The sequence below is a fragment of the Nymphalis io genome, chromosome 14 (assembly GCF_905147045.1).
Source record: "Nymphalis io chromosome 14, ilAglIoxx1.1, whole genome shotgun sequence".
Lineage (NCBI taxonomy): Eukaryota > Metazoa > Arthropoda > Insecta > Lepidoptera > Nymphalidae > Nymphalis > Nymphalis io.
In genome coordinates this window covers 12,303,940-12,325,576 of record NC_065901.1, presented here as the reverse complement: position 1 = coordinate 12,325,576, position 21,637 = coordinate 12,303,940, and the positions used below count along the sequence as shown (strand labels likewise).

At 39.4% G+C, this 21,637-nt stretch overlaps 1 protein-coding gene across 1 annotated transcript in view; it reads right to left on the bottom strand.

The window, feature by feature from the left end:
* LOC126773519 (microtubule-associated protein futsch-like) overlaps positions 1 to 21,637 on the bottom strand; it is a 137,551-nt gene that overhangs the window by 18,718 nt on the left and 97,196 nt on the right. Inside the window, exons 6-16 of the mRNA XM_050494469.1 lie at positions 17,104 to 17,285; positions 16,807 to 16,978; positions 11,026 to 16,202; positions 9,706 to 10,665; positions 7,666 to 9,345; positions 7,006 to 7,635; positions 6,166 to 6,765; positions 3,339 to 6,135; positions 2,026 to 2,258; positions 814 to 1,995; positions 367 to 453 (exon numbers count right to left, since the gene is read on the bottom strand). Of these exons, the coding sequence (XP_050350426.1) occupies positions 367 to 453; positions 814 to 1,995; positions 2,026 to 2,258; positions 3,339 to 6,135; positions 6,166 to 6,765; positions 7,006 to 7,635; positions 7,666 to 9,345; positions 9,706 to 10,665; positions 11,026 to 16,202; positions 16,807 to 16,978; positions 17,104 to 17,285 (13,700 nt within the window). The remainder of the gene's footprint in view (positions 1 to 366; positions 454 to 813; positions 1,996 to 2,025; positions 2,259 to 3,338; positions 6,136 to 6,165; positions 6,766 to 7,005; positions 7,636 to 7,665; positions 9,346 to 9,705; positions 10,666 to 11,025; positions 16,203 to 16,806; positions 16,979 to 17,103; positions 17,286 to 21,637) is intronic.

The following is a 21,637-nucleotide window of genomic DNA, read 5'->3' as shown; positions in this document are numbered from 1 at the left end:
TTCTACCTTCTCATCTTTCACAGGGCTGGGCGCCTTCTCCTCTGGTTTTTCGATATCGTGTTTTCCAGTGTCATCTTTAATTGGGCTAGGTGCTTTCTCTTCCAGCTTTCCGATTGATGGTTTCACATCATATTCTTTAATGGGGCTAGGAGCCTTGTCACCTGGCTTTTCGAGTGTTGGTTTAGCCTCGTCATCCTTTACGGGGCTGGGAGCCTTCTTCTCTTCCTTTTCTAAAAGCGTTTCTACCTTGTCATCTTTCACAGAGCTGGGCGCCTTCTCCTCTGGTTTTTCGATATCGTATTTTACCGTGTCATCTTTAATTGGGCTTGGCACTTTTTCATCTGGCTTTTTAATTGATGGTATTACCTCGTCTTCTTTAACGGGGCTAGGAGCCTTCTCGTCGGGCTTTTCTAAAAGTTGATCCGCTTTTTCATCTTTTACAGGACTAGGGACCTTTGCATCTTTCTCTACGAGAATAGGTTTTTCCTTGTCATCTTTAATTGGGCTAAATGCTTTTTCTTCCAGCTTTTCGATCGATGGTTTCACCTCATGTTCTTTAATGAGGCCCGGAGCCTTGTCGTCAGACTTTTCGAGAGTAGGTTTAGCCTTGTCATCTTTTACGGGGCTAGGCGCCATCTCCTCTGGTTTATCGATATCGTGTTTTTCCGTGTCATCTTTAATTGGGCTTGGCGCTTTCTCATCTGGCTTTTTAATTGATGGTATTACCACGTCTTCTTTAACGGGGCTCGGAGTCTTCTCGTCGGGCTTTTCTAAAAGTTGTTTTAATTGTACATCTTTGACAGGACTAGGAACCTTCGCATCTGTCTCTACGAAAACAGGTTTTTCTTTATCTTCTTTAATTGGGCTAGGTGCTTTCTCTCCCAGCTTTTCGATTGATGGTTTCACCTCATGTTCTTTAATGGGGATCGGAGCCTTGTCGCCTGGCTTTTCGAGTGTTGGTTTAGCCTCATCGTCCTTAACGGGGCTGGGAGCCTTCTTCTCTTCCTTTTCTAAAAGCGTTTCTACCTTGTCTTCTTTCACAGGGCTGGGCGCCTTCATCTCTTGTTTTTCGATATCGTGTTTTTCCGTGTCATCTTTAATTGGGCTTTGAGTCTTCTCATCTGGCTTTTTAATTAATCGTGTTACCTCGTCTTCTTTAACGGGGCTAGGAGCCTTCTCGTCGGGCTTTTCTAAAAGTTGATCCGCTTTTTCATCTTTTACAGGACTAGGGACCTTTGCATCTTTCTGTACGAGAACAGGTTTTTCCTTGTCATCTTTAATTGGGCTAAATGCTTTTTCTTCCAGCTTTTCGATTGATGGTTTTTTCTTATGTTCTTTAATGAGGCTCGGAGCCTTGTCGTCAGGCTTGTCATCCTTAACGGGGCTGGGCGCCTTCTCCTCTGGTTTATCGATATCGTGTTTTTCCGTGTCATCTTTAATTGGGCTAGGTGCTTTCTCTTCCAGCTTTTCAATTGATGGTTTCACATCATGTTCTTTAATGGGGCTCGGAGCCTTCTCACCTGGCTTTTCGAGTGTTGGTTTAGCCTCGTCATCCTTTACGGGGCTGGGAGCCTTCTTCTCTTCCTTTTCTAAAAGCGTTTCTACCTTGTCATCTTTCACAGGGCTCGGCGCCTTCTCCTCTGGTTTTTCGATATCGTGTTTTTCCGTGTCATCTTTAATTGGGCTTGGCGCTTTCTCATCTGGCTTTTTAATTGATGGTATTACCTCGTCTTCTTTAACGGGGCTAGGAGCCTTCTCGTCGGGCTTTTCTAAAAGTTGTTTTGAATGTACATCTTTGACAGGACTAGGAACCATCGCATCTGTCTCTACGAAAACAGGTTTTTCTTTATCTTCTTTAATTGGGCTAGGTGCTTTCTCTCCCAGCTTTTCGATTGATGGTTTCACCTCGTGTTCTTTAATGGGGCTCGGAGCCTTGTCGCCTGGCTTTTCGATTATTGGTTTAGGCTCGTCATCCTTTACGGGGCTTAGAGCCTTCTTCTCTTCCTTTTCTAAAAGCATTTCTACCTTGTCATCTTTCACAGGGCTGGGCGCCTTCTCCTCTGGTTTTTCGATATCGTGTTTTTCCGTGTCATCTTTAATTGGACTTGGAGTTTTCTCATCTGGCTTTTTGATATATGGTATTACCTCGTCTTCTTTAACGGGGCTAGGAGTCTTCTCGTCGGGCTTTTCTAAAAGTTGTTGCAAATGTACATCTTTGACAGGACTAGGAACCTTCGCATGTGTCTCTACGAAAACAGGTTTTTCTTTATCTTCTTTAATTAGGCTAGGTGCTTTCCCTCCCAGCTTTTCGATTGATGGTTTCACCTCATGTTCTTTAATGGGGCTCGGAGCCTTGTCGCCTGGCTTTTCGAGTGTTGGTTTAGCCTCATCGTCCTTAACGGGGCTGGGAGCCTTCTTCTCTTCCTTTTCTAAAAGCGTTTCTACCTTGTCTTCTTTCACAGGGCTGGGCGCCTTCACCTCTGGTTTTTCGATATCGTGTTTTTCCGTGTCATCTTTAATTGGGCTAGGTGCTTTCTCACCCAGCTTTTCGATTGATGGTTCCACCCCATGTTCTTTAATAGGGCTCGGAGCCTTGTCGCCTGGCTTTTCGATTATTGGTTTAGCCTCGTCGTCCTTTACGGGGCTTAGAGCCTTCTTCTCTTCCTTTTCTAAAAGCGTTTCTACCTTGTCATCTTTCGCAGGGCTCGGCGCCTTCTCCTCTGGTTTTTCGATATCGTGTTTTTCCGTGTCATCTTTAATTGGGCTTGGCGCTTTCTCATCTGGCTTTTTAATTGATGGTATTACCTCGTCTTCTTTAACGGGGCTAGGAGCCTTCTCGTCGGGCTTTTCTAAAAGTTGTTTTAAATGTACATCTTTGACAGGACTAGGAACCATCGCATCTGTCTCTACGAAAACAGGTTTTTCTTTATCTTCTTTAATTGCGCTAGGTGCTTTCTCTCCCAGCTTTTCGATTGATGGTTTCACCTTATGTTCTTTAATGGGGCTCGGAGCCTTGTCGCCTGGCTTTTCGATTATTGGTTTAGGCTCGTCATCCTTTACGGGGCTTAGAGCCTTCTTCTCTTCCTTTTCTAAAAGCATTTCTACCTTGTCATCTTTCACAGGGCTGGGCGCCTTCTCCTCTGGTTTTTCGATATCGTGTTTTTCCGTGTCATCTTTAATTGGACTTGGAGTTTTCTCATCTGGCTTTTTGATATATGGTATTACCTCGTCTTCTTTAACGGGGCTAGGAGTCTTCTCGTCGGGCTTTTCTAAAAGTTGTTTGAAATGTACATCTTTGACAGGACTAGGAACCTTCGCATCTGTCTCTACGAAAACAGGTTTTTCTTTATCTTCTTTAATTGGGCTAGGTGCTTTCCCTCCCAGCTTTTCGATTGATGGTTTCACCAGATGTTCTTTAATGGGGCTCGGAGCCTTGTCGCCTGGCTTTTCGAGTGTTGGTTTAGCCTCATCGTCCTTAACGGGGCTGGGAGCCTTCTTCTCTTCCTTTTCTAAAAGCGTTTCTACCTTGTCTTCTTTCACAGGGCTGGGCGCCTTCACCTCTGGTTTTTCGATATCGTGTTTTTCCGTGTCATCTTTAATTGGGCTAGGTGCTTTTTCACCCAGCTTTTCGATTGATGGTTTCACCCCATGTTCTTTAATAGGGCTCCGAGCCTTGTCGCCTGGCTTTTCGATTATTGGTTTAGCCTCGTCGTCCTTTACGGGGCTTAGAGCCTTCTTCTCTTCCTTTTCTAAAAGCGTTTCTACCTTGTCATCTTTCACAGGGCTGGGCGCCTTCTCATCTGGTTTTTCGATATCGTGTTTTTCCGTGTCATCTTTAATTGGACTTGGAGTTTTCTCATCTGGCTTTTTGATTGATGGTATTACCTCGTCTTCTTTAACGGGGCTAGGAATCTTCTCGTCGGGCTTTTCTAAAAGTTGTTTTAAATGTACATCTTTGACAGGACTAGGAACCTTCTCATCTGTCTCTACGAAAACAGGTTTTTCTTTATCTTCTTTAATTGGGCTAGGTGCTTTCTCTCCCAGCTTTTCGATTGATGGTTTCACTTCATGTTCTTTAATGGGGCTCGGAGCCTTGTCGCCTGGCTTTTCGAGTGTTGGTTTAGCCTCATCGTCCTTAACGGGGCTGGGAGCCTTCTTCTCTTCCTTTTCTAAAAGCGTTTCTACCTTGTCATCTTTCACAGGGCTGGGCGCCTTCTCCTCTGGTTTTTCGATATCGTGTTTTTCCGTGTCATCTTTAATTGGACTAGGTGCTTTCTCTCCCAGCTTTTCGATTGATGGTTTCACCTCATGTTCTTTAATGGGGCTCGGAGCCTTGTCGCCTGGCTTTTCGAGTGTTGGTTTAGCCTCATCGTCCTTAACGGGGCTGGGAGCCTTCTTCTCTTCCTTTTCTAAAAGCGTTTCTACCTTGTCATCTTTCACAGGGCTGGGCGCCTTCTCCTCTGGTTTTTCGATATCGTGTTTTTCCGTGTCATCTTTAATTGGACTAGGTGCTTTCTCTCCCAGCTTTTCGATTGATGGTTTCACCTCATGTTCTTTAATGGGGCTCGGAGCCTTGTCGCCTGGCTTTTCGAGTGTTGGTTTAGCCTCATCGTACTTAACGGGGCTGGGAGCCTTCTTCTCTTCCTTTTCTAAAAGCGTTTCTACCTTGTCATCTTTCACAGGGCTGGGCGCCTTCTCCTCTGGTTTTTCGATATCGTGTTTTTCCGTGTCATCTTTAAATGGGCTTTGAGCCTTATCATCTGGCTTTTTGATTGATGGTATTACCTCGTCTTCTTTAACGAGGCTAGGAGTCTTCTCGTCGGGCTTTTCCAAAAGTTGTTTTAAATGTACATCTTCGACAGGACTAGGAACCTTCGCATCTGTCTCAACGAAAACAGGTTTTTCTTTATCTTCTTTAATTGGGCTAGGTGCTTTCTCTCCCAGCTTTTCGATTGATGGTTTCACCTCATGTTCTTTAATGGGGCTCGGAGCCTTGTCGCCTGGCTTTTCGATTATTGGTTTAGCCTCGTCGTCCTTTACGGGGCTTAGAGCCTTCTTCTCTTTCTTTTCTAGAAGCGTTTCTACCTTGTCATCTTTCACAGGGCTGGGCGCCTTCTCCTCTGGTTTTTCGATATCGTGTTTTTCCGTGTCATCTTTATTTGGACTAGGTGCTTTCTCTCCCAGCTTTTCGATTGATGGTTTCACCTCATGTTCTTTAATGGGGCTCGGAGCCTTGTCGCCTGTCTTTTCGAGTGTTGGTTTAGCCTCATCGTCCTTAACGGGGCTGGGAGCCTTCTTCTCTTCCTTTTCTAAAAGCGTTTCTACCTTGTCATCTTTCACAGGGCTGGGCGCCTTCTCCTCTGGTTTTTCGATATCGTGTTTTTCCGTGTCATCTTTAATTGGACTAGGTGCTTTCTCTCCCAGCTTTTCGATTGATGGTTTCACCTCATGTTCTTTAAAGGAACTCGGAGCCTTGTCGCCTGGCTTTTCGAGTGTTGGTTTAGCCTCATCGTCCTTAACGGGGCTGGGAGCCTTCTTCTCTTCCTTTTCTAAAAGCGTTTCTACCTTGTCATCTTTCACAGGGCTGGGCGCCTTCTCATCTGGCTTTTTGATTGATGGTATTACCTCGTCTTCTTTAACGGGGCTAGGAGCCTTCTCGTCGGGCTTTTCTAAAAGTTGTTTTAAATGTACATCTTTGACAGGACTAGGAACCATCGCATCTGTCTCTACGAAAACAGGTTTTTCTTTATCTTCTTTAATTGGGCTAGGTGCTTTCTCTCCCAGCTTTTCGATTGATGGTTTCACCTCATGTTCTTTAATGGGGCTCGGAGCCTTGTCGCCTGGCTTTTCGATTATTGGTTTAGCCTCGTCGTCCTTTACGGGGCTTAGAGCCTTCTTCTCTTTCTTTTCTAAAAGCGTTTCTACCTTGTCATCTTTCACAGGGCTGGGCGCCTTCTCCTCTGGTTTTTCGATATCGTGTTTTTCCGTGTCATCTTTAATTGGACTAGGTGCTTTCTCTCCCAGCTTTTCGATTGATGCTTTCACCTCATGTTCTTTAATGGGGCTCGGAGTCTTGTCGCCTGGCTTTTCGATTATTGGTTTAGCCTCGTCGTCCTTTACGGGGCTTAGAGCCTTCTTCTCTTCCTTTTCTAAAAGCGTTTCTACCTTGTCATCTTTCACAGGGCTGGGCGCCTTCTCATCTGGCTTTTTGATTGATGGTATTACCTCGTCTTCTTTAACGGGGCTAGGAGCCTTCTCGTCGGGCTTTTCTAAAAGTTGTTTTAAATGTACATCTTTGACAGGACTAGGAACCATCGCATCTGTCTCTACGAAAACAGGTTTTTCTTTATCTTCTTTAATTGGGCTAGGTGCTTTCTCTCCCAGCTTTTCGATTGATGGTTTCACCTCATGTTCTTTAATGGGGCTCGGAGCCTTGTCGCCTGGCTTTTCGAGTGTCAGTTTAGCCTCGTCGTCCTTAACGGGGCTGGGAACCTTCTTCTCTTTCTTTTCTAAAAGCGTTTCTACCTTGTCATCTTTCACAGGGCTGGGCGCCTTCTCCTCTGGTTTTTCGATATCGTGTTTTTCCGTGTCATCTTTAATTGGACTAGGTGCTTTCTCTCCCAGCTTTTCGATTGATGGTTTCACCTCATGTTCTTTAATGGGGCTCGGAGCCTTGTCGCCTGGCTTTTCGAGTGTTGGTTTAGCCTCATCGTCCTTAACGGGGCTGGGAGCCTTCTTCTCTTCCTTTTCTAAAAGCGTTTCTACCTTGTCATCTTTCACAGGGCTGGGCGCCTTCACCTCTGGTTTTTCGATATCGTGTTTTTCCGTGTCAACTTTAATTGGGCTAGGTGCTTTCTCACCCAGCTTTTCGATTGATGGTTTCACCCCATGTTCTTTAATAGGGCTCGGAGCCTTGTCGCCTGGCTTTTCGAGTGTTGGTTTAGCCTCATCGTCCTTAACGGGGCTGGGAGCCTTCTTCTCTTTCTTTTCTAAAAGCGTTTCTACCTTGTCATCTTTCACAGGGCTGGGCGCCTTCTCCTCTGGTTTTTCGATATCGTGTTTTTCCGTGTCATTTTTAATTGGACTTGGAGTTTTCTCATCTGGCTTTTTGATTGATGGTATTACCTCGTCTTCTTTAACGGGGCTAGGAGCCTTCTCGTCGGGCTTTTCTAAAAGTTGTTTTAAATGTACATCTTTGACAGGACTAGGAACCATCGCATCTGTCTCTACGAAAACAGGTTTTTCTTTATCTTCTTTAATTGGGCTAGGTGCTTTCTCTCCCAGCTTTTCGATTGATGGTTTCACCTCATGTTCTTTAATGGGGCTCGGAGCCTTGTCGCCTGGCTTTTCGATTATTGGTTTAGCCTCGTCGTCCTTTGCGGGGCTTAGAACCTTCTTCTCTTTCTTTTCTAAAAGCGTTTCTACCTTGTCATCTTTCACAGGGCTGGGCGCCTTCTCCTCTGGTTTTTCGATATCGTGTTTTTCCGTGTCATCTTTAATTGGACTAGGTGCTTTCTCTCCCAGCTTTTCGATTGATGGTTTCACCTCATGTTCTTTAATGGGGCTCGGAGCCTTGTCGCCTGGCTTTTCGAGTGTTGGTTTAGCCTCATCGTCCTTAACGGGGCTGGGAGCCTTCTTCTCTTCCTTTTCTAAAAGCGTTTCTACCTTGTCATCTTTCACAGGGCTGGGCGCCTTCTCCTCTGGTTTTTCGATATCGTGTTTTTCCGTGTCAACTTTAATTGGGCTAGGTGCTTTCTCACCCAGCTTTTCGATTGATGGTTTCACCCCATGTTCTTTAATAGGGCTCGGAGCCTTGTCGCCTGGCTTTTCGAGTGTTGGTTTAGCCTCATCGTCCTTAACGGGGCTGGGAGCCTTCTTCTCTTCCTTTTCTAAAAGCGTTTCTACCTTGTCATCTTTCACAGGGCTGGGCGCCTTCTCCTCTGGTTTTTCGATATCGTGTTTTTCCGTGTCATCTTTAATTGGACTAGGTGCTTTCTCTCCCAACTGTTCGATTGATGGTTTCACCTCATGTTCTTTAATGGGGCTCGGAGCCTTGTCGCCTGGCTTTTCGAGTGTCAGTTTAGCCTCGTCGTCCTTAACGGGGCTGGGAACCTTCTTCTCTTTCTTTTCTAAAAGCGTTTCTACCTTGTCATCTTTCACAGGGCTGGGCGCCTTCTCCTCTGGTTTTTCGATATCGTGTTTTTCCGTGTCATCTTTAATTGGACTAGGTGCTTTCTCTCCCAGCTTTTCGATTGATGGTTTCACCTCATGTTCTTTAATGGGGCTCGGAGTCTTGTCGCCTGGCTTTTCGATTATTGGTTTAGCCTCGTCGTCCTTTACGGGGCTTAGAGCCTTCTTCTCTTCCTTTTCTAAAAGCGTTTCTACCTTGTCATCTTTCACAGGGCTGGGCGCCTTCTCATCTGGCTTTTTGATTGATGGTATTACCTCGTCTTCTTTAACGGGGCTAGGAGCCTTCTCGTCGGGCTTTTCTAAAAGTTGTTTTAAATGTACATCTTTGACAGGACTAGGAACCATCGCATCTGTCTCTACGAAAACAGGTTTTTCTTTATCTTCTTTAATTGGGCTAGGTGCTTTCTTTCCCAGCTTTTCGATTGATGGTTTCACCTCATGTTCTTTAATGGGGCTCGGAGCCTTGTCGCCTGGCTTTTCGATTATTGGTTTAGCCTCGTCGTCCTTTGCGGGGCTTAGAGCCTTCTTCTCTTTCTTTTCTAAAAGCGTTTCTACCTTGTCATCTTTCACAGGGCTGGGCGCCTTCTCCTCTGGTTTTTCGATATCGTGTTTTTCCGTGTCATCTTTAATTGGACTAGGTGCTTTCTCTCCCAGCTTTTCGATTGATGGTTTCACCTCATGTTCTTTAATGGGGCTCGGAGCCTTGTCGCCTGGCTTTTCGAGTGTTGGTTTAGCCTCATCGTCCTTAACGGGGCTGGGAGCCTTCTTCTCTTCCTTTTCTAAAAGCGTTTCTACCTTGTCATCTTTCACAGGGCTGGGCGCCTTCTCCTCTGGTTTTTCGATATCGTGTTTTTCCGTGTCAACTTTAATTGGGCTAGGTGCTTTCTCTCCCAGCTTTTCGATTGATGGTTTCACCTCATGTTCTTTAATGGGGCTCGGAGCCTTGTCGCCTGGCTTTTCGATTATTGGTTTAGCCTCGTCGTCCTTTACGGGGCTTAGAGCCTTCTTCTCTTCCTTTTCTAAAAGCGTTTCTACCTTGTCATCTTTCACAGGGCTGGGCGCCTTCTCCTCTGGTTTTTCGATATCGTGTTTTTCCGTGTCATCTTTAATTGGACTAGGTGCTTTCTCTCCCAGCTTTTCGATTGATGGTTTCACCTCATGTTCTTTAATGGGGCTCGGAGTCTTGTCGCCTGGCTTTTCGATTATTGGTTTAGCCTCGTCGTCCTTTACGGGGCTTAGAGCCTTCTTCTCTTCCTTTTCTAAAAGCGTTTCTACCTTGTCATCTTTCACAGGGCTGGGCGCCTTCTCATCTGGCTTTTTGATTGATGGTATTACCTCGTCTTCTTTAACGGGGCTAGGAGCCTTCTCGTCGGGCTTTTCTAAAAGTTGTTTTAAATGTACATCTTTGACAGGACTAGGAACCATCGCATCTGTCTCTACGAAAACAGGTTTTTCTTTATCTTCTTTAATTGGGCTAGGTGCTTTCTTTCCCAGCTTTTCGATTGATGGTTTCACCTCATGTTCTTTAATGGGGCTCGGAGCCTTGTCGCCTGGCTTTTCGATTATTGGTTTAGCCTCGTCGTCCTTTGCGGGGCTTAGAGCCTTCTTCTCTTTCTTTTCTAAAAGCGTTTCTACCTTGTCATCTTTCACAGGGCTGGGCGCCTTCTCCTCTGGTTTTTCGATATCGTGTTTTTCCGTGTCATCTTTAATTGGACTAGGTGCTTTCTCTCCCAGCTTTTCGATTGATGGTTTCACCTCATGTTCTTTAATGGGGCTCGGAGCCTTGTCGCCTGGCTTTTCGAGTGTTGGTTTAGCCTCATCGTCCTTAACGGGGCTGGGAGCCTTCTTCTCTTCCTTTTCTAAAAGCGTTTCTACCTTGTCATCTTTCACAGGGCTGGGCGCCTTCTCCTCTGGTTTTTCGATATCGTGTTTTTCCGTGTCAACTTTAATTGGGCTAGGTGCTTTCTCTCCCAGCTTTTCGATTGATGGTTTCACCTCATGTTCTTTAATGGGGCTCGGAGCCTTGTCGCCTGGCTTTTCGATTATTGGTTTAGCCTCGTCGTCCTTTACGGGGCTTAGAGCCTTCTTCTCTTCCTTTTCTAAAAGCGTTTCTACCTTGTCATCTTTCACAGGGCTGGGCGTCTTCTCCTCTGGTTTTTCGATATCGTGTTTTTCCGTGTCATCTTTAATTGGACTAGGTGCTTTCTCTCCCAGCTTTTCGATTGATGGTTTCACCTCATGTTCTTTAATGGGGCTCGGAGCCTTGTCGCCTGGCTTTTCGAGTGTTGGTTTAGCCTCATCGTCCTTAACGGGGCTGGGAGCCTTCTTCTCTTCCTTTTCTAAAAGCGTTTCTACCTTGTCATCTTTCACAGGGCTGGACGCCTTCTCCTCTGGTTTTTCGATATCGTGTTTTTCCGTGTCAACTTTAATTGGGCTAGGTGCTTTCTCTCCCAGCTTTTCGATTGATGGTTTCACCTCATGTTCTTTAATGGGGCTCGGAGTCTTGTCGCCTGGCTTTTCGATTATTGGTTTAGCCTCGTCGTCCTTTACGGGGCTTAGAGCCTTCTTCTCTTCCTTTTCTAAAAGCGTTTCTACCTTGTCATCTTTCACAGGGCTGGGCGCCTTCTCATCTGGCTTTTTGATTGATGGTATTACCTCGTCTTCTTTAACGGGGCTAGGAGCCTTCTCGTCGGGCTTTTCTAAAAGTTGTTTTAAATGTACATCTTTGACAGGACTAGGAACCATCGCATGTGTCTCTACGAAAACAGGTTTTTCTTTATCTTCTTTAATTGGGCTAGGTGCTTTCTTTCCCAGCTTTTCGATTGATGGTTTCACCTCATGTTCTTTAATGGGGCTCGGAGCCTTGTCGCCTGGCTTTTCGATTATTGGTTTAGCCTCGTCGTCCTTTACGGGGCTTAGAGCCTTCTTCTCTTCCTTTTCTAAAAGCGTTTCTACCTTGTCATCTTTCACAGGGCTGGGCGCCTTCTCATCTGGTTTTTCGATATCGTGTTTTTCCGTGTCATCTTTAATTGGACTTGGAGTTTTCTCATCTGGCTTTTTGATTGATGGTATTACCTCGTCTTCTTTAACGGGGCTAGGAATCTTATCGTCTGGCTTTTCTAGAAGTTGTTTTAAATGTACATCTTTGACAGGACTAGGAACCTTCGCATCTGTCTCTACGAAAACAGGTTTTTCTTTATCTTCTTTAATTGGGCTAGGTGGTTTCTCCTCTGGCGTGTCGAATACTGATTTTACTTTGTCTTCTGTAACGGGCTTAGGAGCCTTGTCTGGCTCTTCTTGTAGAGGTTCTGTCTTCTCGTCCTTGACGATATTTAGTTGCTTTTGAATTGAATTTATGTCTGGTAAAATATGTGATTCTGTTATATTTAGGACCGTTTTTTTTGATGATATGAGAATTTTGACAAGTTTTTCATTTGATATACGTTTCGTTATTGTATTAAAATCTCCTATGTATGTTGTTGTAGTTACTACTCTCTCAACATTTCTCTCTGATAAGTTGATCTGTCTCTTTGTTTCGATTGTTGTTTTTAATTTTCTGCGCAGTCTCATTTGATTTGTGATTATTTCCTTGATTATATTTGTATCTGACGTTTCTATTATTAATTTTTCATTCACGTTTATTACTCTTTTGAGATGTTGTTCAACAATATTCGTATCTTCTTTTATGTTAAAACGTCTTATTTCGGATATAATTTTATCGTCAATATCACTTAATACTGTATTCCCATCTATATCTGTAGTCGAGGATCCATCAGGACGACTACTCGTTATTGTTGTAATTGTGACGGTTTTTAATTTTCTAACAATTCCATATCTATCAGCATATTTAGTTTTGATTACTCTAGTAGTAGTAGTCCGAATAATTAAAATCTGTTCCTCAAGTATGTTTTCTGATTTTATATCGTAACTATCAGTTGGTTCTCCATGTATGGAATATTCACGCAGTATCTCTTCAATTTCTCTTTGGGATGAGAGTAAAGCTATCATATAATTTTCAAATAGCTTTATAGAATTTAACATTCTTTTGTTTTCATTTTCACGCATCGACTTTATCACTTCAACATGTTTTCCTTGAGTTGGTTTTTCAGGTAACATACTATCATCTTGTTCAAGAGATCTATCAGTCTTTTTTGTGAACAGCCCTTTGGCTTTAGTAAGTTTTTCATCAAATTTGTTCATAAAACTACTAATCATAGATTTACTTTCTTTTTTTTTCTCTTCTTGCTTTATTTGTTTTACTTCATCACCATCGATTTTTTTCATTCTTTCTTCATCTGTTAAAGATTCCCTTATATCTCTTTCTAAACTTACTTGCTTTTCATCAAGTTTGTCAGAAACGATATTGGGTTTTAGTTTATCTTCCAATTCATTTGGTTTTATTGTATATTTAATGTCTTGTATTAAATCAGGGCTTGATCTTTTCTCTAATTCGCTTGAAGTTATTTGAGTTAAAATAGGAGATTCTTCTTTCACTTCGATTTCTAAAGGTATATTTACATAAGCGTCATGCTTAGTTGTGTCAACAACCTCATCAGGCTTCTTTTCTTCCTCAGTAACAAGTTCTTTTTCAAGAACTTTAGTGAGTGAGTCAAGTTCCAGTTTTGGGATTGATGAATCGATGGCGATATTTTCTGAAAGCTTTTGGAAGTACTGTTTTTCACTGCTTATAGTATCTAAGCTTCCTGAAGTTTCTCTTTGATCCTCTTTTTTCTTTAGATCTGCCATTCTTTCTTCGAGCTTTTCAAGTGTTTTGGCAGATTCTAAGGTAATACTCAACCTTTTCTCACTTTGTCCATCTAAAACATTGTAAGAATCAGTCTTATCTTTAGTTGCAGGTGTATCAACACCAAATCCGTTAATTTGCGTTGGTTTTACAATAGTATCCACTTCAGGTTTACCTTTTTCTAAGTTCTGGTGCATAATTGAACTGTCTTTGTCTTCCATACTTTCACGCTTTATTTTCTTGCCTTCACTAAGAACGGTCTTATCAGATACATCACTGATGTCTTCAGATGTTACTGATCTTACAGGCGACTCTTCTTTTCGAGGTTTCGTTTCCCTCCCTGAAACAAGTTGCGTTCGTTTTGCGTCTATAACTCTTTCTTTTGTATCTGATTTCAATTTTTCGTCAATATCTGATCTAACAACTACTTGTTCATTAGTTGTTCTTTCTTCTTGTAAGAACATTTTTGTTGATTCAATTGCATTTTCATCGGCAATATTTATTTTGCCGAATATTTCTGGAGATTTTCGAAGCATAGGTGATTTTTCAGCAATAAGTTCTTCCAGGCTTTTATCAGATTTCAAAACTTCAGCTACGTCCGCAACAATCTTTTCAACGTCTTTAGGACTAAGTAAAGGTTTATCGATTGCTTCTAATTTGCCTGCTTCTTCCATTTCTTTTTCAATGTCTTCTGGTATAGATGGTATCTTTTCTGGTATCGAAGAAATATCTTCAATAATTATTATGTCATCTTTATTTGGTGAATCTACAGTTGTAATATGAGTTTCTCTTAATTTTTCTGTAAATTGACCATATCCAAAAGCTGAGCCATCATAATCCTCGACTGGTTTTAAATCCTTCCCAGGCATTAATGAATCCTTCATTTGATCATGATACATTGGCGATTCTGGAGCAGAGCCAGGTGTAACTGTTACCAATTCTGCATGAGATGGACGTTGAACAGTTTTGACAATAACATCTTGAATAGTTTTTGTTTCTTTATAACCTGATTGTTTATCAACAAGTGGTAAGTCTTTGGGTATTTTTACGTGATGGTCTAAGCCAATCTCTGGTTTTCGCTTGTAATCATCTTCCAATGGTGTTTTTTTCTCTTCATATGTGTGATAGTCTACTTCTTCATGTAATGGTAAGTCTGCGACTTCATCTGGTGTTTTTACTATTTCCCTAATAGGCGCAGGCAAAGTTGCAATTTTTGGACTTTTTTCTAAAGACGTTGGCTTTTGAATATCAATTTGATTTCGCATAAGTAAGATTTCTTTAGTTTCTTCTTTTATATATTTTTCTTCAATATGTTGATCTTCCTTGATTTCGTCTAGCGTTATACGTTCGTCTTCGGGAAGAGTAGGAGCAGTTGTAGCACCTGATTCGACAGTCGTTGATATTTTTTCATCTGGATGTGTTTCTTGTATGATATTTTCCAGAGAATCCTTAGGTTTAATAAGGCCACTTTTGCTATCAGAAGTTTTCTTTTCACTACTTATATCTTGTTTCTCTTCTACACTTACAGAATGATCTTTTGATTCTATCTCTTTACTTTCTTTTTCAGTAACAGTATCAGGTTTAATTTTATCCGCCTCAATGTAATCTTTATTATTTTTTTGTTTTTCAGATTCTTCTTTATCTTTTACGTGCTTATGTAATTCATCTTCCTTTTCATGACTACTGTCTCGATCAGCCATAGATTCTTCCGTATACTGTTCAACTTCTTCTTTTTCAATAATTAGATATTCTTCTTCAAATTCACCATCAGCAGTTGTTTCAGTTTTAACATCATCTAATAAACACGTAATTTTTTCTATATCAGACCTTCCAACAAATTCCACTTTTTCATCTGCTTCACTGTCTCTATTAAAAACTGCTTCAATTTCCCTAACAATTTCTTGTTCTTCCCTCTCATCTAACTCTTGCTGCTTAATATCATCAAGAGATCTTGAGGTTTCTTCATCTGACTTTTTAGCATCCTTTAATATATCTTCATAATTTACTCTTTGAAGGCCTTTTAACTTTGAAGTATCAGATTTGACAGATTTTATTGATTTAGTAGGGCTTTTTAATGCTTTGATTCCTTTAATAGGTGATGCTAAGGGTCTTGGTCGACGAGAAATTGGTTCACGTTTAGTTTTTGTATCTTTCTTATCGGAAACTTTTTGTGTTAGTTCCCGTTTAGGAGAAGATTGTTTGTATTTGGATTCAACTACACGTCTATTATTTGCTTCTTTCATACTTTTAGCAGGAGTGCTCCCTGGGCTTACTTTTCTTGTTTTTATCTTAATTTTATCCTTTGCTATTGTTGTAGAGGTTCTTGTGTCTATTATTTTCTTTGGTGTGGTAGGGGGAGACTTTTTGTCATCTGCAAATAGTTTTTTATCTACTGAACTTAATGTCGATTTTTTCTCACCAGCTTTAAGTACTGGTCGATGACTAGTCTTACTTTTAGCCACTGATGATGTCATCGTATCAATTTTCATTCTATCTGTTTTTTTCCGTGGTTCAGTTTTTGATTTACTATCCGATTCTAATTTCTTTATTTCAGAAGTTTTATGAATAGGGTCTTTAACTTCATCAGCCTTATCAGTACGTTTTAATTTCTTTTCAAAGACTTTTTTCTTTGTGTCCTTCTTTTTTGATAAGCCGTCTATGACGGTGCTTTCATACTGAGCGAATTTATCGTCTAATTTGGTATCAACTCTAGCAGTTATAGCATCTTTTAAAACTGATTCAATTTTTTTCTCTTCACTGTCAGCTAATTCACTTAATAATTTATTGTCGATGATATTTTTAGAATCTGTTTCATCTTTTGTTAACTTTGAATGATCCAAATCAAAAACTTTATCATCTTTCTTTTCTGTAATAATACTTTTTTCTTTACTAACTTTTGTTGTTGCTTGCTTGGTTGTTTTTGTAGAAGTAATTGTAGTAGCTGGTACCGACACTGGTAACATTTGACGTCCTGTGTATGTAGGATGCTGCAAAAATTCTAAATGTCTTAACCTTTCAAGTCCTTCGAAAATTTTGTGCTGTGGGGTTGACCCAGGAAACATTATTCTTGTAATTGTATCGTCAGGGTTAGCCGGCCGCCATACCAACAACGCACATATCGATACTAAATTAGGAATAGGAAAATTAAATTGTCCCGATATACTGGCCCCTTCAAAAAGTTTTTGTTCACTGTTATGCCACCTCTTTAGGAACTCTCGAACATATTTAGAGTCCTTGGACGGATTAAGCACATACATATCTAAGGTCCCTGAAAAATAAATAATTAATTGTTTTAATTATATTCAAAGAAAGAAAATTAGATAAAATGCACATAATGATTTTGTAAAAAAAAATACATTAAAAGCATTGCAAGTATTTTACAGCTTTTATAGCTTTTAATATTATAGTTATTTAGTAACTTTATAACTCTACTAAAAAATTTATCATAGTTTATATAATAATTTCTTCTACTTTCAGACAGAATTAATAAAAAATATGTTCTTCTATTCACAAAATTTAATGATAAGACAGTGACTATTACTGTTTATGAGGTCAAAGAATTCACATCCCTAATGCCTGTGATATCACTTTATCACTAAGGCTTTAATCTGAAACACAGTAACACAAAGTATTGCTGTATGGCGTTAAATAACTTGATGATACATTTACATGAAACAATTCATAATGAAAAATTATGATTCGTTTAAATAAATATATCAAGTTGAGCATGAGACATGGGTTACAGTACTGGTGGTAGAGCCTTGTGCAAGCTCGTCTGTGTAGGTACCACCCACTCATCAAATATTCTACCGCAAAACAGCAGTACCTGGTACTATTGTTATTGTTTGATAATATTTATGAAGCGGACTTACCATGTCCAACTTTGTGGTACAAATTAATTGGTTCAGGGCTTCGATAGCAATGTTGTGGTTTCAGATTAAGATGTCGAAGATCTGTCATCATATCAGAACCGGATTGCAAGAGTGATACTAGCAAAGGGTCTGAGTCTTTGTCACCATCAGGGCTAGCGAGTCCACGACGTTCCTGTTAACATTCAGTGCCAGTTTTATAAAATTGCTTTATCTTTGATATATACAATATATATTGATAATTTTATTAAATTTAATTCTTAAAAATAGTAAGTAAAAGTGAAAAATGATAAAACTCACTTCAAGGTTACAGAAGAAATGGCCAATTTGTGGGTAAACGGTTGCTGTTGCCTTACGATGGAGCACTGAAGCCATGCCCGAAACCGAACAGTTGTTGAGCCGTGTGAATAGTACAGCGTCGAGTCTGTCCAAGTGACGCGCGAAGTCCCACCAGCATGCCTTGCGGGAGAAACCGCCATCGACTGTAACGTTAAGAATTACTTATAACAAAATGCTCAAATTAAGATTACATACCTTCGAACAATAGTAGGTACAATGAAATAACCATGAGAAACTAAGTATGGCTTGGCTTGAGTTTGCTTAAAATATATTTCTTCTATCGACCGAGTTATGTCGTATATATAAGATTGTTAACACAAAGTATATGTATAACCAAGTGGTGGTGCTTCCATCCACGGTCTAACAACGACTAACTTCTCTCTGGTCGGGTTGATATTTATATACTATATCATTGCCGTGATAACGAAAACAACCGAATTAACTTGTAGGGTAGCTTGTGAATATTGACATATACTACAAATATCATTTATATATATGGACATTTTCATTGGCCACGACGTGGTTAACAAAACAAAACAAAACACTAACATACAAGGAATAAATAAACTTAAATCGTTAAATTTTTTGTGTATGTAATGAAAAGGCATCTATTACGAGAGAAAGAATCAAGATGATCCTCTAACTCAATGGATCTTTCCAAAAATATTATTACGTGTACTACATATATACATAATTATATTAACATTTTCATATTTTACTAAGTGTTTTAAATATTTTAATCTTAATGTTAAGTTGCAATTGCATGCATAAATCAAGAATTTACAATAACATTAGATCGAAATTATATATATAATTACACTGGTGGTAGATTCCCCTACATACATACATTCTACCGTCAAATATTTAGTTTCGTCCCAGTTTAAAGGATGAGTGAGTCAGTGTAACTACAGGTATAACATCTTAATTCCCAAAGTTGGTGGCGTATCAGCGATGAAAGGGATGGTTATTTTATTGTGCCAATGTCCATGGCCGCTGGTAACTACCGTCAGCCTAATACAATAATTAACATTATAATGAAAATACCTAATACAATGAAAAAAGTCCATCTTCACACAAATCAAATAAAGATGAATTTATAAAAACGTATTCATTACTTTATGCTATAAAATTGTTTGGATATTGATTTTGGGCTTACTCCAATTATTGTACGCGAATATTTATTTAACATTCATAACGTTTCAATTTTAAATAAAAGTAAACATAATATTTATGGATCACACAACTCGCGGCCGAGATACAATCTTCGCAGCGAACTGTCCAACTGATTGAAAAATAAATTGGCTCGGATGACACTCGATGCGCTTTCTGTATTTACATGTCGCTTTCAATTATTTGTCCATTTAAAAAAAAAATTATGGTCAAATTCGATCACCTTGTTGAATAATTAATACCTTAGTACATTCCAGATATATGTATATTTATGTATATTTATTTTTCACTGTTCCTGTGAAGGAATAACGGCTTTGTATAATTAGTGTTGGAACTCGTGGGTCCGAAATATACATATGCTTAATAGGTTGCCAACATAAGCGCTCAGCTTCGTTTGCAGGTTCGTTAATATTAGTATATAAACTGTTACTAATATATTTCGTTGAGTACTAATGTAACGAATGTTTAAGACCTAGCCCATATAAAAATAATATATATTTTCAAGCTGTACAAATAATCAAATTCACCAATTGTCTCTGATCCCTTGTCAAAGATGTTTTCAATTCTCAAAGGACGATATTATATTTTTAACTGTAGAGGTTTTTTAATACAATTGTCTCTAGAGTAACACTATGTACTTACAAGTATATCATTATAACTGTTAACTCAATATTAATATTAAATAAAGTGATATTGAATATATTATGTGTATTGGTCCCATGTAAACATTGGCCCTTAAAACATGTAAGTGGAAGAATACAGTCATTAAACGCCTTAGAAGATACATGAACAGCTTTTGTATTCTGGCTTCCAGCCAAATGCGAACAAAAGAGCAATTTCCGACATAACTACCGAAAAGGATTCGTGCAGACGAATGCGAATTGCAACTTGTACAATGCGAAATGAGTAGAAACGTTGAACGACAATGCAGACTAATTTATGCTAGTCATATGTCTGCCATATATGTTTTAATATTTCAAAAATAACCGTTGATAGCATAGCCATTGTTCACTTGTTGGTAACATAACAGTAACAGCCTGTGAATGTCTCTGCTGGGCTAAGGCCTCCTCTCCCTTTTTGAGGTTTGGAGCTTATTCCACCACGCTGCTCCAATGCGGGTTGGTGGAATACACATGTGGTAGAATTTCAGTAAAATTCGATACAAGCAGGTTTCCTCACGATGTTTTCCTTTACCGTCAAGCACGAGATGAATTATAATCACAAATTAAGCACAGGAAAATTCAGTGGTGCTTGCCCGGGTTTGAACCCACGATCATCGGTTAAGTTTCACGCGTTCTTACTACTAGGCCATCTCGGCTTGGTCATAAACATGATACATATTTTATTTAAATAGTTACAAAGTATATTTGATGTAATTGATTTTACGAATGAGACGAAACAGCAAGACACTTTGTAGTTACACTATTTCATCCGTTAGTATTCGTATATATGAAATTTGTATATCCTGTATAAAATTCAACGAAGACTAACTCCACTAGGATATACATATTATTTTATTGCTATTTTAACAATTGACGAATTTAGCTATGTAAATAACTTGTTCCCTAGATCCTAAGGATGTACTTTACTTCGACGACACTATTGTTAAATAAAACACTTAGTTGCCACTGTTTTCAATGCTATAGGAATTGATAGGAAATCTTGTCATCGCGATGTAGATATATGACAATTATTTTATGCCGCCATCTAGTACACAACAGTGGAATTACGATGTACTTAAAAAGTACTTATACACTATAAATATCCTGTAATTTAAAAGTCACATTTAAACAAAAAAATCTTATAAAAAGAAAATTGGTAGTAAAAAAATATTTAATATCGTAAATGATTAAAATAAATCCAAAGGAGAAAATGATCAAGTTGTCGTTGAAAAAAAATCAAATTATACTTGTTATATCGAATGCAATAATTTCGCTTTGATAATAACTCTCTATAGACATAATTTGATCATAATTGTTAAATATTATGTTAAACACACGTTCATGTTTCAGTAAGACGCTTAAGCAGCGTGTAATTTTTTTTTTCTCATCGCGTCTGGCTGCGAGCCAAAGTTAGCGGAGTAAAATTATGTCTCTTTTTTCGGTTTTAGTGATGTCGTTGTCATCTGAGTGAGGCAATTTTTTTCTTCTATTTTTTAATACTTATTAGCGTGGTTTAATCTTGATATCGTTTATGTTTAGTTCGCTTAACGAACGGTTTTAAAGGAAAAATGCAAATTGTTTTTGGTGCATCTTCTATCGTATCATTTGTATTTAGTGGTGGTTGAGCTTTGTGCAAACTCGTCTGGGTAGGCACCACTCACTCATCAGATATTCTAAAGCAACACAGCAGTACTTGGTATTGTTGTGTTCCGGTTTGAAGGGGAGTGAGCCAGTGTAATTAAAGGCACAAGGGACGTAACATCTTAGTTTCCAAGGTTGGTGGCGCATTGGTGATGTAAGCGATGGTTAACATTTCTTACAATGCCAATGTCTATGGGCGTTGGTGACCACTTATGTTTATTGATTTTATATTATTTTAAAAAATCACTTGACTTTTTGTAGGGATGGATTTTATTATGTTTATGACAATTATTCAATCAATGCCGTCAATAGGTTCAATCTATGTAAATACTTTTCGTTGGATCTGAAAAACATATAAGCAAATAGGTACAAATATACGTGTATAATGATTTGTCCGGGTGACGGTCGAATATTATATATATGCTTAGAGTTGAGTTCTAAGTAAACAATGTATATTATATGTCTCCTTATTTAAACAATAAAACACTAAGTTCACTAAATACTTTGAAATATTAAGTCAGCTTTTAACGGTCTACAAAGTGTCTAAAAATTAAATTATCTCTTGGATTGAATTTCAACATAACTGTATATGTTTTATCAATCACATTAGTGTTTGAGTTGGAAACTACTATATATAAAATACAATAGAAGTCGGATTCGCGCCCCGTTGGCGTATAAGAGGCTTAAATCACCGATGCCCCGAGGCTAGACCAACCTTGGCTAAAGAGCCGGTCTTGGCACAATGCCAAGCGGAATATTGATTTTCCATCATCGAGTACTTTTCTTTTATCAAATAATATTTATTTTTCGATTTTTATTTTATGATCTAGTAAAATGTTTTTACAGTCTAATGGATATATTTCACTAAAAAGTTGATTTGCAGCGTCAGTAATATGAACATCGAATTTAGTTCTATCAAAGTAATAAGTAAATGATACGTTAATTTTTTTTTGGCGGTATATACGTAGTAATAAAACTTATTTACTTCTTACACTTCATAAATTTCGGCCCTATCATGTTGT